A 14517-nucleotide genomic window follows, 5' to 3' on the forward strand; every position below is an offset into this window, starting at 1 on the left:
CTAAAGCGTCGTGGTGGTGTAGACAGAGGGTTGGGTATGGAGGATGCAAGTGGGAGGCGTGAATCTGCGTGCGCGCGGAGGGGCAACTTTTTGGAGAAAACGATTATGTCACTACGGAAATCGCGAACGCACGTGCCTTGCCGCCATGACCGAGCCATACCGAAGTGACAGGAGGGAACGGAACTGGCGGAGCTGTCAGACACGAATTGGAGCGAATATAGAGAGGCTACAGAGTTTGATGTCAGGTACGGATAGTATGCTACAAGACATTCATGGTAGGTAGGGAATGGCGAGAACGAACAGAGCGCGGATTAATGAGCTGTATCTTGATGAGACTAAGCATCTACGCGACCAATACGGAGTTGTGCCACTCCGATTTCGAGAGAGTCGCACCATCTTGGAAAATCTACTTCCCAGCCGTGAGAGCGTATCCCCCGTATTGCCTCCAGGTAGGTACGGTAAAATATACGACCACCCCTTGTGCGCAACCAAAAATGTCTCCTGTATAACCAATGGTGACACCCTATTTTGATTTTGTATTTTATTCACTGTCCGACTGTCCGTTTTCCCCCAAGCACCAACTACGACGGGCGACGAGAGCGAGCAGATATTTACTCCTCCTTGGCACCACCGCGGCCGGCACGCTCGGCAGTCTCAATGGCCTTCTTGTCGCTAGCAGCGGGGCCGCTCTGGAGACCCTGCATGAAGCCGGCGGGAGCCTTGAAAGGACGCTTGAGGTCGCCGGCGGCGGGCTGGCCAAAGACGTGGATCTTGACGAGGTTGCTCTCGAGGGCGCTCTTGAGGGGGATGATGGACTGGATCAGGAGGGGGTTGGTGTACTTCATGTAGATGTGCATGAAGGCCATCATGGCAATTCCCATGGCCTGGGAACGGAAGGCCTGGCGGAGCTGGGTGGTGTCGTAGGCGTGGATGGTGGTGGTGACAAGCTTGCCCTCCTCGGCGGATCCCATCGCTGGTGGCTCGACGTACTTGAGCGTGGTAAGGTCTACTGCCTGTCAGCGACTGCTTCGATAACCCTGTACAATGCACGAAATGAACGCACCCTTCTTCTTGTTAATCTGGGCCTGGACGTAGAGGTAGATGATGGCGATGATGATGTTGCTGGCAATGTAGCCGGCGCGGCACATGTTCAGGACGTTGGGGTCTTCGAAGGGGACCTTGCGGGAGACCTGCACCATGCCGAGCATGATGATCAGGTTGGTGCTGCAGCATTATCAGTAAGGTATTCGACTTCGTTGCTGAAGGCGCGCAAGAAAACATTGAAATCAGAGATTTGCAATGCGGTTCGGTGCGACAGAGGGAAACGGAGAGGAGGCAACGTACATCTGGGGGCTGACCATTTTGGCGGTTTGCGACGGAACTGATGGTATTTGACTGGGGAAGAATTGGAAACAAGGACGAGGGCAGCAAAGAACCTAGAGGTCGCGAGAGAGTGGGAGGGCTGGCTGGTTTATTAAGAGGAGAGCAGAGGAGGAGGCTGGCTGGATGCAAAGGCGAAGACGGCGCGGCGTGGAGTTGGCGAGTTTTTGTACGGATTAGCGCGTGAGGGCGAGGGCGTCTTTGGGGGGCGATGGAGAAGAAACTCGGAGAGGGTGAGGTGGTCGAAACGGCGCCCGTCCGGTGGGTTGGTTGTGTGTGGCCTGGCTGGGGGGTGGAGGTGGAGGAACCTGAACAAGGTACCTTTTTAGTGCGCAGCACTGCAATTAAGGTGGTGGTCTCCTGGAGAGGTACCTCCTTGCCTACTGCAGACGTGTGCTAAGTTCGGGGTCCAGCGGGCTGCGGGATGGCGAATTGCAAAATGGCACAATTTTTAGTCCAAAGCTCTGTCAGTTTCTGTAGCATTCCGCTGCACTCTTTTTGGTCTGTTCAGGGTCATGCAAGGGTGTCTGCGCATGCGTGTGTTGCCTGTATCTGAGCCTCAACTCTGTCACATGGCTCAAGGTATCTCTTTAACTCTTGTTCCAATAATATTGGATCTCGGATATCATTCTGTCTATTTATTTGCCTCTCTATCGTCTCCGTTGAGGCACATGATGCAAGACGGCACATTGCAACTTTTGGGTTGTCTGCAGCTAAGGAAAGGTGCTCAGACTAATACATAAACTGCCCAAGGCAATCTGCCATGCATTCAGTGGCTGGGAACTTGGAGAAAACGCCACTGAATTTTGAATTCTGACAAGTCTGATTCCCCGCGTTTGCTCTTGAGTTATGGTCAAATTTGCGAGGCTCTTGTAAATTGCGGGCTCTATTGATTTGCGAGTTCTGGGCTCTTGTTTTACCAGTTGCAGTCTCGGACTACGACACCAACACCAACAACAACAAGGTGAGAGGACACGTTCGTAAATTGCAACGTGGGGAATCCTGTCAGATATATCCACCACCTGCCTGATTGAGACAGCTCCCTTTTTGCCTCATCTTACAGCTGAGATTTGGTCATGCAACACTGATAATCAACCGAAAACTAGCATCAGATATCTCTTACCTATCGCTTCGTGACTAACAAGTACCTGACTTCCAATTGCCTCAATCATCAGTTGTTATTTGTCGTAAAATCCAGTCACAAACTCACAAATATTGCAGTATCACTACAACTGTAACGGCAAATACGAATGAAAACTGGGCTTTTCATATTCCAGATATGTACACCAGGGGCCAGGATACCCACGATCAATATCTACATTGAGAATTTCATCAGACTTCAGCACCCATGTCCGCGGACAGGCACTTGAGTCTTCGGCAACAACGCCGCCATGAAAATCACGTGGCGCCGGCCGCAAGCTCCACTTCCGCCGATACGCACTCCACCAAAGGTACGTATCCACCCCGATGTCCGGAATAACCTCAAATGAAGCTCTTGAGGATCGGGAGGTAAGTTCCGTACGCCTTTCCAGTCGTGGGCTCCATGGAGTACATGTAGTCCGCCCACCAAGGTCCAGCTGCCCACCAGAGCACCTATGGTTTCGATTGTTAGCGGCGTTCAGAACAAGAGAAAATGGCTGAAAACAGGAAACACTTACACCTCTCCACTGCTCAGAGTTATCAGCAAGGTGCTGGATGGCACCCTTGACGGCAGTCTCGCACTGGGTGTTGACACCGGCGCCAATCTCGCCGAGAACACCCTGCTTGTTGTTGTCCTTGAGCCACTTCGTGGCAACGGCGAGACGCTCGGCGCCAATGGTGCTGCTGACGCAGGCCTCGTTGGTGCCGGAGCCGTCCGTGTCGAGGTACTGGTGCATCTCGTAGAAGAGAAGCTTGCCAGTCGAGTCGGACGGGTCCGTGAGGTTCTTGAGGGCGTCGCCGGAGCCGCTCTCGATCCAGTGCCACGCGCCAGAGTACGAGTTGCCCTCGATGAAGATGTTCTGCTTCGTGGCGCCCGCCGCGCGGATGTTGGTGATGGCGGCCTGGTTTAGGTCGTGGACGAGCGTGTTGTCCATGTCGTGGTACTCGTTGTTGGTGTCAAAGATGACCTTGTCGTTGTCCTTGAAACGGGCGGCGACCGTCTTCCACCACGCTCCAAAGTCGGCAGAGCTGGTGATGATGTTGCCGTAGTAGCGGCCGTAGTTGTGGGGGTCGATGACGGCGTAGGATCCCTTGGAGGTGACGTCCTTGACGAGCTGCAGTCAAAGTTTCAGCATACGATATCTCCATCATCACACAGGCTGCACAAAAGACTTACATCCTCAAGACCAGAGAAGTAGGTCTCATTGATCGTGCCAGTCAACTTGTCAGGAATGATACGCTCCATCATCGTTCCGATACGGAAAGTGTTCAGGCCCTGGGCTCTAAGGGTCTACAACCACGAAGTCAGCTACCATACGGCATCGTCGTGTTTTTGTTGCTCACATCAATGGCAGTCTTGTTAGGCCATGTGTACTCCTTGCCCAGCTGTCCGGGGAGAGTACCCTGACCGAACTCGCCACCGCTCTCGTTGACACCGGTGAAGAGAAACTTGCCCGCGCGCTTCTCCTTGGCGCCGTCAATGGGGGCCGCCAGGACCGATGCGACGGACGCAGCTCCGAGAGCAATGTTGGAAAACTTCATGATTCTTGATCAAAGAAAGGAACGAAAAGGGTTAGACTAGAAAAGAAGGTAAAAAGGTCGGATGCAGTTCAAGCAAAAGCCAAGACCGACCCCAGAGTGGCTCCGAGGCATGGCAGACTTTATATCCTCGTGGCCAGGACCCTCTCTCTCTCAGTCTCTCTCCTCTCTTTCGTCTCCTCTTTCGTCTCCTCTCTCTTCCGTCCCTCGTTTACAGTTTAGGGGGTGGGAACCTGGGACGGAATGGCAAAGACGGTACCGAACATAGTGGACTGTCGACAGGAAAAGTTGCCTGTTGCGAACGTTTGGGTAAGAATTACCAGGCCACCCCCCTACAACATCGTGACGGAGTCCCTTGCTCCGTCCCATGTATAATGGCAAAACACCACACGATTTGTGGGAAAAGAGGGAACGCAATCAACGAGGGGGGGCCGGTCACTTTGCTTCTCAAAGTCTAGTCTGGACACTCTGGAGCCCGTGGAAGCGGCGAGCCTCACCAAACTAAGCCTGCTTGGCATGGATGATGTGCCGTGTGGGGTAGTCCCCGGTAGGGAAGAGCACGATCTCGGGACCTGGACCTCCTAGTGCTGGTCGTGCTGGACCTCCTGGGACCTTGCAGGCTCCAAACTGTGGTTCATGGTTACGTTGATGCCGAGAGTGCCGAGGAATGCGGCTGCTTCGTACTGTCCTACAGTTGGGAAGCTTTTTTGTTTGCCGCCTGGGTTAGATTGCGCGCAGGTCTAGTCTGAAGTTGTTTGGATAGACGGCATCATCATCGAAAGGGGGCCTGGGATAATCTGGCAGGTAGTCGAGTGGCGGAGGGTGACATGCTCCGGTATTTGCGCAAATTTCCCGCGGGTGACAAGTGCCGGCATGAGAGACAAGAAAAGCAAAGTGCGACGCAACAGTACATAGGCAGAAAGAGACTGACAAGTCGAACTCGCGGCTCGCTAACAGGCTTTGAGGTGTCGTTGGTCCCAAAGGGGGGGAATAAAGTTGGCTGTTTCAAGTCGCCGGGGGAATTCCCTCCGCGTGGTCACTGGTATAGCACCTGGAATTAAGGGATCGCCAAACCCCACATTGATCATCAAGATGGGACTTGAGGGCTGCGAGGGGGCCAAACTGAGCCGCGAACTCGGGACGACGGCGCGAGAAGGTTACATATAGAGGATGTGGCTGTTCAAGGAGACGGCTGGAAGAGAAAGGAGAGGTAGGCTTAGAGTGCAATGACGTGATAAGAGCGACATGAGATCAGAGGAATAAGCCGTTCAAGCTAGAATCGTTAAACTTATGGCCAGCGGACCTCTCTCTCAGTATGTAGACTTTGGGAATTATCGGCCAGCAGGGAGACCCTTGGGTCACAGCAATACTGACAAAGTTTGGACTGAGTCGTTTCAACAGAGTTCGCGGTTCAGGAAACAAGTTGACTGATAGCTCTGCACACTCTGCTTTACCGTCGCCATTGCCGTCTGAAACAGCGTGGAACGGCCGTCCGAGCGTGCGCTGAGATGCCGAATAAAATAGTACAAAGGCTACAATTCGAAAGCCCTCTTCAACGTTGCAACATTGATAGCTTCATGCCAGACTTGCAATCATTTGGAGAGTTCAGATAGAGGAAAGAATTTACAGGACTGAATTCAGTAGCTTTACTGCGGTAGCTCAAGTTACGCCCATCAGTGACGTTGGTCGAGATGCACAGAAGTTACCGCTGAGTCCAATGAGCCGTGATTAGCTAAGCCGACACTCTGACGTCGGGTCCGAAGCACGGAGCATCGGTCATTCACGTGACCCAGCCAAATTCTGGAAGCTCGGAAATTCTTCCCGCGTGTCATCGCGACAGCCCAGAAGTGACTTGGAGGTGGAAGTAGATACCAATCCCAGAATATCGCAAAAGGAGTCGCCAAAATGCAGCCAACACGACACCTCCTGAAGCGATCCGTGTGGAAAGGTAAGTTTCGAATATGTTATGCTGAAATGAAGGTGGTGGTGAACTGACAGCTCTTTTCTAGGACCTCACATCGTCCCGTAAGGGCTCCCTCCCCCTATGCGAACACCCCTCGATCGAACCACTTTCAAATCTAACATTGACGCAAACAGTCTCCCCATCGTGCGCCCCGCCCCCGGACAGAAGGTTGTGCCCATCCGGACGCAAGCCCGTTCCGCGACGATCCTGCCCAACTTTGTCGGCCTCAAGTTCCAGGTCTACAACGGCAAGGCATACATTGACGTTACGATTACGGAAGACATGGTCGGTCACAAGCTGGGAGAATTCTCGCCGTACGTTGGAATCGATCTTGGAATATTGAGGTTCTTGGAGCTAATTGTTGGCAGGACGAGAAAACCCTTCATCTGGTCCAGGATGTAAGAGGCGGCGATGGTCTAGGGATTTCAAAAGTTTATCAGCGTGCGGATGGCGTCTCCGTCAGGGTCAAGGAGTGGAGGAAACATTTGTACAACACTGTCAAGATACCAGCGATATACTGTAGCATAAGAATTTGGGGCCTTGTGCCGTTGACGATCCTCTGCTAGCCGAATGGATGTCCATATCATAACACTTCGAGCACCTCTAACGTAGTGCTCGTCAAAGCCGGACCTCCCTGTCATGTAAACCCCCGTTGACGCCATACCCAAGCCCGTCCAACGCCGTGGTATATGTACACCAGCCCGAAAAATAAAAATAAAAATGGCAGCTCCAAGCTGCTCTGACGAACCCCCTTATCGATAAAATTCACTTCTTTTGACGTTGACTCCGTACTCGCCGACTGCCATGCCAAGGTCCTCCATGGTAAGAACGGTCCTGTTCTGGCTGCCGCCCTGTCCACCGCCGCCGTAGCCTGGTCTCTGGATACCAAGAGGGCCTCCGCGACTCTGGTCCTTTGCGCCGGCTGGTCCTGTGGGTTGGCCCGGGATGGGGAATCCCGCCGCGGCACCGAGGTTGCCCATGGGGTTATTGGCGTTGGAGTTTGAGGCGCGGATGCGGCTGTACTGATATGCGTCGGCAGAGATATCGGCAATGAACTTTTGCGTTGCGAGAGCGAGCAGGCGCGCCAGGCGCGGGTCGGTCTGCGGTGGTGGGGGGAGACCGGCCTTGGTCATGTAGTAGTTTGTGACTGCGTCGGGGATCTAAGCAGGTGAAAGCTGTCAGCCAATATTCATTTCCCTACAGATTGGTTTCGAGACATACAATGGGGGCGTAGTCGTCCATCTTGGTCAGGAACTCGCGGAGAGACATGTCTTTGCGGGTGATGGCCTTGGGCTCTGGGCCGGGCGCGACTGCCTCGGGGACAGCCGCGGCGTCAACTGGGGCGGCGGCGGCATCGGTTGTCGTTTCTTGCGTGTTGGGAGCGGTGGGTACCTGTTCGGCAGTCTCTGGTGCGGTGGTCGACATTGTGATCGCGGCAAGTGAAGAGCAGAGGTGTTGGTGATAATGCCGGATAATATGAAGTCGAGTCACAGGCGCGTTGTACCACAAGGCTGATGAGGCTGGTGATGTAAGGTCCAGGCGCCTTGCGAGAGACGCGGGAGTGGCGTCGATATCACGTGCCCAACAGCTGAGCCCACGGTCCACCTCAGGTGTGCAGCGGGCCTCACCTCCTCCTCACCTTTGCGGTTCTCCACATTCAAGGTCAGCAACCTCTAATAGGTACGTATCCGTACATAGGGAGTATGGTCTGTGCATTCGAGTTCCAGCATCTTATTTAAGCTTCAACAGGGGTGCCACGCCAATCATGGTGTTAGAGGCCTCAAGGTGACTGTCACGGAGTCATTAATATTACGGGCAAATGAAAGGCATTTTAAGCATCCAACTACGCCGTACTCACTGATTGTGAAGACGGGCCGACACATTCGTTCCCTCTTCATAAATTGGCACCTCCCTCAATCATAAAATTCAAGATCATGGCCACCTGATATTGAAGACTTCGTAGCACCGCAATCACTCTGGCATCATTCCTTAGAGCCACCTTACAAAATACTGTGCAAGGGAACGCTGCCAACAGCGATAATCGTGAATGGATTATGTTGCTAGAGGCCGCAGTATGGGATCGCTATGGCTCGTCAACCCAGCCGACATGAAATCTCATATAAGAACCTTTGCTAGGTATATGAATCGCATCCCCGTCTCGATTATGTGCATAGGAGGCCTGGAACTGGGCGCAGTGATTCGGGCGTTGTCGTTATCTTTGATACCGAAGTTCGTTCATCGGAAGGTATTTGTCGGCCGTCCTTCTACGAAATTGATCATTAGTTGGAGGCTTGGAAGACGGGCTTATCAATCGGCAACGGGGTGATATTTCCATCTTCACGTTTGTCAAGGAGTAAGTATGGGTCGCCTTCTCAACAATAGAGAGTATGAAAGCCCAACATCTCTTCTTACTCGAAATCAATCGCTATATAGTCCATCTCAATCCAACAAACCAGTTAAATATCCAGAAATTGCTAAAACGTAGTTTTATTTATCAACTTTAGTTCTGGCTCTTTTCGGCCTTCTTGCCTCCCAAGCAGTGGCTTGGCAGATTGTAAGTGAACACGCAATACCCGACTTAGACTTGACTTGAGGGGAACTTGCGTATACAGCTTGCATAACGGCGTGCGAAAGAAGACCTGGCGTATGCTGGGGCGGAGATAACGTTGGCTACTGCAAGAACCTCTGCAGTCGCAACTGCCCCAACATGTTTTGAATGTTGGATGAATCATTGGATGGATATGTAATTGAAGCCTGGATAGATTCTTAAAGAATCAACAATCCAGTATATGATCACTTTTCGATGGAGGCAGTATTGGACCTATGTTCTTCCTTGCCCCTTGCTGTTCGAAGCGCTCATCACGCCCATGCTGATGATCTCTAGTGTACAACAACGCCCCCTCGATTCCAATGTCTGACAACTCAGGAACAATATCCTGTGTAATTTTAGTAACTATACAGAAGCGTGCTATGGTTACCTGAACGCGACAGTCTTCGGTTCTCCTTCACCAGCATCCATTTCAAGACCCAAGCCATGATCGCGGCTGCCACAGAGAAAGCAGCACTTGAAAGCATAGCCGTGGTATATCGAGGTGCATCTGATTCTGGCCAGAGATACTTTGAGCAGTCAGGGGGTTTGCCGGGCAATTGTTGAAGCTGGATAGGGGGCGGTGACTCACTGGGGTGTAGATTGAACCGATGGTGGCGATGGTGTTAACCAACGCGAGGGAGACTGCCTTCTTCTCCCTCGTTTGTCCACAAGTACTTGAGACCCAGCCGAGGATGATAGAGTTACAGGCGTAGACACCGCTGGCAAAAGTGCACATGGCAAAGTACCTCGCACCGACATTCAGAGTACTACAGGCTAGCACGAAGCCAATTACCGCGACGGCTTTGGCAATGGTAACGTGCCAGACTCTTTCGTTGAAGTGACCTGGCAATAGTTGTCAGTAGTACGCACGAACGATTTCTTAGAGACCTCACCTGAGCTGGCAGCCCATGCTATGGTTGCAATACCGGAAATGATATAAGGGGGGCATGTTAAGGCAAGCGTAACGTTTCGGCCGAAGCCCAGTGTTTCGACAATGGTTGGGAAGAAGTTCTTGTATCCTGATGCGCTGAGATGCAAATGCTGCATAGCTACCAGAACCCACAGACGTGGATCCCGAGTGGCTTCGGAAAGACCGGCCCAAGTGCTGGTGTTCGCTTGAAGTTGGACTGTATCAGCTGCGACTCGGGAGTGTGCCAGCGTCCTTTGCTCATCACTGAGCCAGCGAGTATCGAGCGGTTGATCAGGCAACAAAAAGGCCGATGAGACCGAAATTATGAAGCTGATGACACCCTGAAGAATGAACAACCATCGCCATCCGCTCAAACCAGCCACCTGGTCCATCTGGAATACTCCTATGGCTATGAGACCGGCAAAAGCAGTGCCACATATGTTCGCCGTGAAGAGTATGGATATTCGAGTTGCAATCTCCTTTCTGGTGTAAAAGATTCCGAGTAGATACAGAGCACCGGGGTAAAATGGCGCTTCCGTGATGCCCAGGAAGAATCGAGTCAAAAGCAGGCCTTTGAAATCTTTCGTCACACCTGTGACCGTGCTGACTATTGACCAAAGGGCCATAGTTGAAGCCATGAACCATGAGGGCCTGACTCGTGTAATCAACATGTCTGTTGGTCTTTGTCAGATTCTGCTTGGAATAAGAGCCCAAGAGGGGATATCAGGACGCACTACTCGGAATTTGTCCTAGGATATATCCAACAAAAAGTATGGAAACACAGGTCTGGTACTCAGTCGACGTCAGGTTGAGCTCGTTCTCGATGCCATCTAAACGAGCAACGGTAATGGCGTTTCGATCAAGGTAACTGTCGCAAAGATAGTCAGAGAGAGTCACTGGTTGAACATATCGCCTACTGATGCTTACTTGAACCAATACTGATAGTATAGTGCAGCAGTCAGCATTCATATTAGGCTCGAAACACCAGACCGTGAGTACCAACCATAATCCAAAGGACTGGTAAGATAATCCAGTCCAGTCTCCGCACCAATCTTCTCTCGGCCGAGCTCATGCTCCCGCAAGTTCCCGCCGAATCAGTCTTCGGCGTGCCTGTGTGCGATCTCGGTGCCACGCTCATCTCCAGATGCTGGCATACGGCAACTTCATCTACTTTCGGTGCAGATATAGGCTCGTGCGCCTCAAGATCAGGCTGCTTAGAAGTAGCCATGTTGAACTTTTGTTAACAAAAAGGTATACCTGCCAAGATAGGGAAGGAAAGCTTCCAGACTCTCACTATAATCACTGGAGGAACACGAAGACTTGCCAAAGAATTCATGCTCCCCCTTCTTATACCGAACGCGTCTCAATTTAGTAGCTACATCCCAGACTACCTATCTAACGGATAGCCCAGGTTTCCCCGCATTATCCTGCGAACACCTACCCGCTAGTGCAAATGTATGTCTTCGTGACATACCTCATTTGGAGAAATCTACGGGATACTTAACCGAAGATGTGTAAATCAAACAAGTTAATGATGGGGTGTTTGAGGTGATCAAGACTATACGATGGCTGGACGGAGTTCAGCGGACTGAGACGGGCGGAGGAGATATGCGCTGCCAATAAAGCGACGGACGATCTTGGACACCCCTCAACTCGCATGATGTAACCGACATCCACGGACTGACACGGCTTGACGCGGACAATCACGGATGCCTTGCAGGAGGCTAACACGAAAGACTGTGCGGAGATCTAGAACCAGTATCACTGACACATTCCCATACGGATGGTTTACGTACGAAGCTATTTGGCCGTGTGCCTCTAACTGATATCTGGGAGGTTCCACAGAAAGTTTAGTGAATCGATGTCAAACCCCTGGTAGAGCTGATCTGTGTTGTCACTGAAAGGCGCAATGCTGGAGTCAAATTGCAGAGCCCGCCAAATCCCGCTCTGATCCATGGACACGCCATCATTCGTACTTTGATCCGGCGGAAGAGCTGGCATCGCGAGTCCAAATCCATTCAGGCTGTCATGGATATCATTGAGCGCTCTCTGTGGTTCAGATACAAAGAAGAGATTTGACTTCAGGAATTGGGTATGTTTCTCAATGAGATGGGCGTATCTTAGTGCAAAATCCATGTCGTCTGGCGGGTACCGTCCCAACGCAGTTACACATCGATCTAACGTCCGTATGGCTGAGGGAGCATCTGTGGCTGGTGATCCGAGACTAAGGGCCTTTAACAAGAAGACAGATGCAGATATCACGCTGATTCTGACACTTGCTGGCGCGTATGCAAGATGTGACTGGAAAGACGTCTGGGTGGCAATGCGTAGCACTTCGCTGCTGTCCGACACAACTTCTTGCAGAAATTTAGCGTCCTGGGCAGTCATATAACCGGCGAGACTGTCCTTTTCAATTCCATCCGCTCTGGCTGTCGCAGCTCTTCGTACGACTGCCTGTATTGATATGGCACCTATGCAAGCTCTGATGTGATAGTACTCGATAGATAGTGATATCCTTAGAAGCCCTGCTATGATGACGCATTCATGTTAGCCATCTGAACTGTTGGGATGAATACATGACGAACCTTTGCAGTCTAAATCAAATGAAGACTTCCAGTTGGAAAGAGAGCTCAGGAAATGATCCAATAGATCTGGGTAGCCATCGCTCCGAAGTAAGCCTTCCAAGTGCTCCACAGATTGGAAGAACATTGATGAAGCTACTTTCGAGAGACGGGTAAACTCGAGGTAGACATCCATGTATGAGGCCCATGAAACCTGTGAAGAATCGCTCACGTCTTTCATTGAGGATCGTGAGGCTGCGATGGATACACCTTCTGGAAAGACGGAGCTATACCCCAGTCTCGTTGCGGTTTGTGTCATGTAGGCATAAAGGAGCTTTTGAGCTCGAAACTTGCGACAATCTGCAACATTAGACGCCAGATAGTTTGCGCGTTGGTCGGTTGATAATATTCCAAGTTCATAGGCAAGATTCGTAGCGAGGCCAAGGAGCATCCATGACATCCTACTCGCTCTTTTCGCAGGCTCAAAAACATCCTTGCGCCAACGAAGGAGGGGCTCCTCATCATTAGTTCGCCTCCGGTTTTGACGGTCATAATCCAGATCGATCAGCAAAGCATCCCATCCCTCTGTATCAGGGGGGAAATGGATGGCTCGCGGGTGCCAATCCGAGATGAGCAGCAGACTCTCGATTGTGCCGATTATTCTCATTTTAGCAGTGGAAATCTTCTCTTGACCCAAAATAATACGTTTGATCATTAGCTCACAGAATTGCCAAAGTCGATTGTGTATCAGATGACTCCTGGAAATACCACCTGCTCCCGGCAAGAGGAAGAATCGAGATGAAATCATCAGGATAGTGCAGCATAACATGGATTCTTCGTAAACAAGGCTTGAGTGTGCATCGTGGTTCCGGAACTGGTCAACGATGACAGGAGAAAGTGGAGAGAGGTATTTGAAGAAGCTAGGTGACGTCAGTGAGAATTGGCTGCACTGGGGCCCAAAGAGTTGAAACTTACAGATCGATGTACGTGACGGCTTCTTGCGATGTGAACCAGCCCTGTCTGACAAATCTGCACTTGTCCCACATATCGAGAGTATCGTCGCCAGGATCGGATAGTGCCTGAATGATGAAGCCCACACCAATCTGACCTCCAGTCTGTTCTCTAGCGGGCACAGCGACGGGGATATCTTGCGCGACGTGGGCTGGTTGTGCTGAAGGGGGACCAGAGGATGGGGATACTGTAGCATGGTGAAGTAGATTTGCGGCGTCGGACAGCACATCAAGAGCGTCATTAGAGCCAGTCACAAGACTGGAGACAACCCGTTCTGAAAGTGAACTATCATGAAGAGAGCTTCGACGCCACCCCGTTCCAGGGTCTTGGGTGAGTGCTCTACTAGACGGAGTGGCTGCAGGTGACATGCTTTCTTGTACTAGTGTATCAACATCTTGCGGCGATTTGGATAGACTGGCGCCAGTAGGCTGTGGTGTAGGAGCATACGCCTTCGTCCTCGTGCTTTTCCAACTTGGCGGATCCCTATGTTTCGAGGTTCTCGGACGTCGATCGAACCGACAGTCGCGATGCTCACGCCTGCATTTCGCGCAAGGGGGCTCATCTCCCATGATGCACCTCACTTTCCGAGACCTACAGGTATCGCAAGCAACATACGTCCGCTTAAATCGTGGTGATCCGACCGAGGTCGGTCCTGCGGCGGACTTATTTCGAGGCTCATCGCTCATGGTGAGTCAAGTTAAGCAAGAACCATTGGAGTTGAGAAAAGAGATTCGACTGGATGATGGACAAGTCAGCTCCAAACATCTCAATCATTCATCAAGTCTTGCTTGTCATCTTCTCTTACCCTATGCGTCTATTGAATGATCCAGGAAACAGAAAGAGGTGCTTCCTCTTGATGCTGGTGGTCTGGTGGTTTGATGAAGCGAGGATAACCACTGCCGAGGAACCCCGCTACGATCCGCTATATAGCGCCAATGCCCGCGACAGTCCGTGACTATCCGTGTCGGTCCGTCGTCGATGTCTGCGCTGACATCATCTGAACTTTGCTCCTCTCCGCACCGGGGGGCACTGTTCAATCAGCCTTCGGCATAAATTCGAGTACCAGACAGGCTGCTTGTAATCTTGTGAGACTTTGAAAATTACATTGAAGGTGGGTGCTACGAGTCTTCGACTCCGAGAACCGGAGCTCTCGGAGATGCTGCATAGTTGTTGGTGAAGCGTAGAACTTCGTGTATATAAGTCAGGAGAATCGCTTGACAATGAGGCTCATGTAAGTCTGACAACAGCACAAATATCAAAAACCTGCCGGCTACCAGAGATTTCCATACCAAGCGAATCCCCACAGTCAATCATGTCGAAGTCCATCGTCAACACCACTCCTTACCCGTTTCAATTCGACGCAAGCAATGGCCCAACCATCGAGAGAAGCGACAAGAAAGCGATAGTGAAATTAGACAACTGC

At 51.5% G+C, this 14517-nt stretch overlaps 5 protein-coding genes across 5 annotated transcripts; 1 reads left to right on the forward strand and 4 right to left on the reverse strand.

The window, feature by feature from the left end:
- Positions 1 to 611: 611 nt before the first annotated feature.
- On the reverse strand, positions 612 to 1361 carry PHO88 (phosphate transporter (Pho88); the record flags this gene model as incomplete). Its single annotated transcript, XM_053195345.1, has 3 exons — positions 612 to 1006; positions 1064 to 1224; positions 1345 to 1361. 3 exons carry the CDS (start codon positions 1359 to 1361, stop codon positions 612 to 614), a joined length of 573 nt encoding a protein of 190 aa, XP_053047315.1.
- A 1501-nt stretch (positions 1362 to 2862) lies between these two features.
- Positions 2863 to 4062, reverse strand: N0V96_000995 (uncharacterized protein; the record flags this gene model as incomplete). Its single annotated transcript, XM_053195344.2, has 4 exons — positions 2863 to 2973; positions 3039 to 3635; positions 3698 to 3811; positions 3865 to 4062. 4 exons carry the CDS (start codon positions 4060 to 4062, stop codon positions 2863 to 2865), a joined length of 1020 nt encoding a protein of 339 aa, XP_053047314.1.
- Positions 4063 to 5964: 1902 nt separating this feature from the next.
- Positions 5965 to 6424, forward strand: RSM19 (mitochondrial ribosomal small subunit component; the record flags this gene model as incomplete). Its single annotated transcript, XM_065756095.1, has 4 exons — positions 5965 to 6007; positions 6069 to 6084; positions 6157 to 6336; positions 6391 to 6424. 4 exons carry the CDS (start codon positions 5965 to 5967, stop codon positions 6422 to 6424), a joined length of 273 nt encoding a protein of 90 aa, XP_065615335.1.
- Positions 6425 to 6774: 350 nt separating this feature from the next.
- Positions 6775 to 7447, reverse strand: N0V96_000997 (uncharacterized protein; the record flags this gene model as incomplete). The annotated part of the gene is made up of 2 exons (XM_053195342.1): positions 6775 to 7182; positions 7244 to 7447. The coding sequence occupies 2 exons, from the start codon at positions 7445 to 7447 to the stop codon at positions 6775 to 6777; spliced, it is 612 nt and encodes a 203-aa protein (XP_053047312.1).
- A 5607-nt stretch (positions 7448 to 13054) lies between these two features.
- Positions 13055 to 13780, reverse strand: N0V96_000998 (uncharacterized protein; the record flags this gene model as incomplete). Its single annotated transcript, XM_065756096.1, has 2 exons — positions 13055 to 13352; positions 13710 to 13780. 2 exons carry the CDS (start codon positions 13778 to 13780, stop codon positions 13055 to 13057), a joined length of 369 nt encoding a protein of 122 aa, XP_065615336.1.
- Between the last annotated feature and the right edge of the window lie 737 nt (positions 13781 to 14517).

Source organism: Colletotrichum fioriniae (genome assembly GCF_027942845.1).
Source record: "Colletotrichum fioriniae strain IMI 355084 chromosome Unknown scaffold_1, whole genome shotgun sequence".
NCBI classification, from domain to species: domain Eukaryota; kingdom Fungi; phylum Ascomycota; class Sordariomycetes; order Glomerellales; family Glomerellaceae; genus Colletotrichum; species Colletotrichum fioriniae.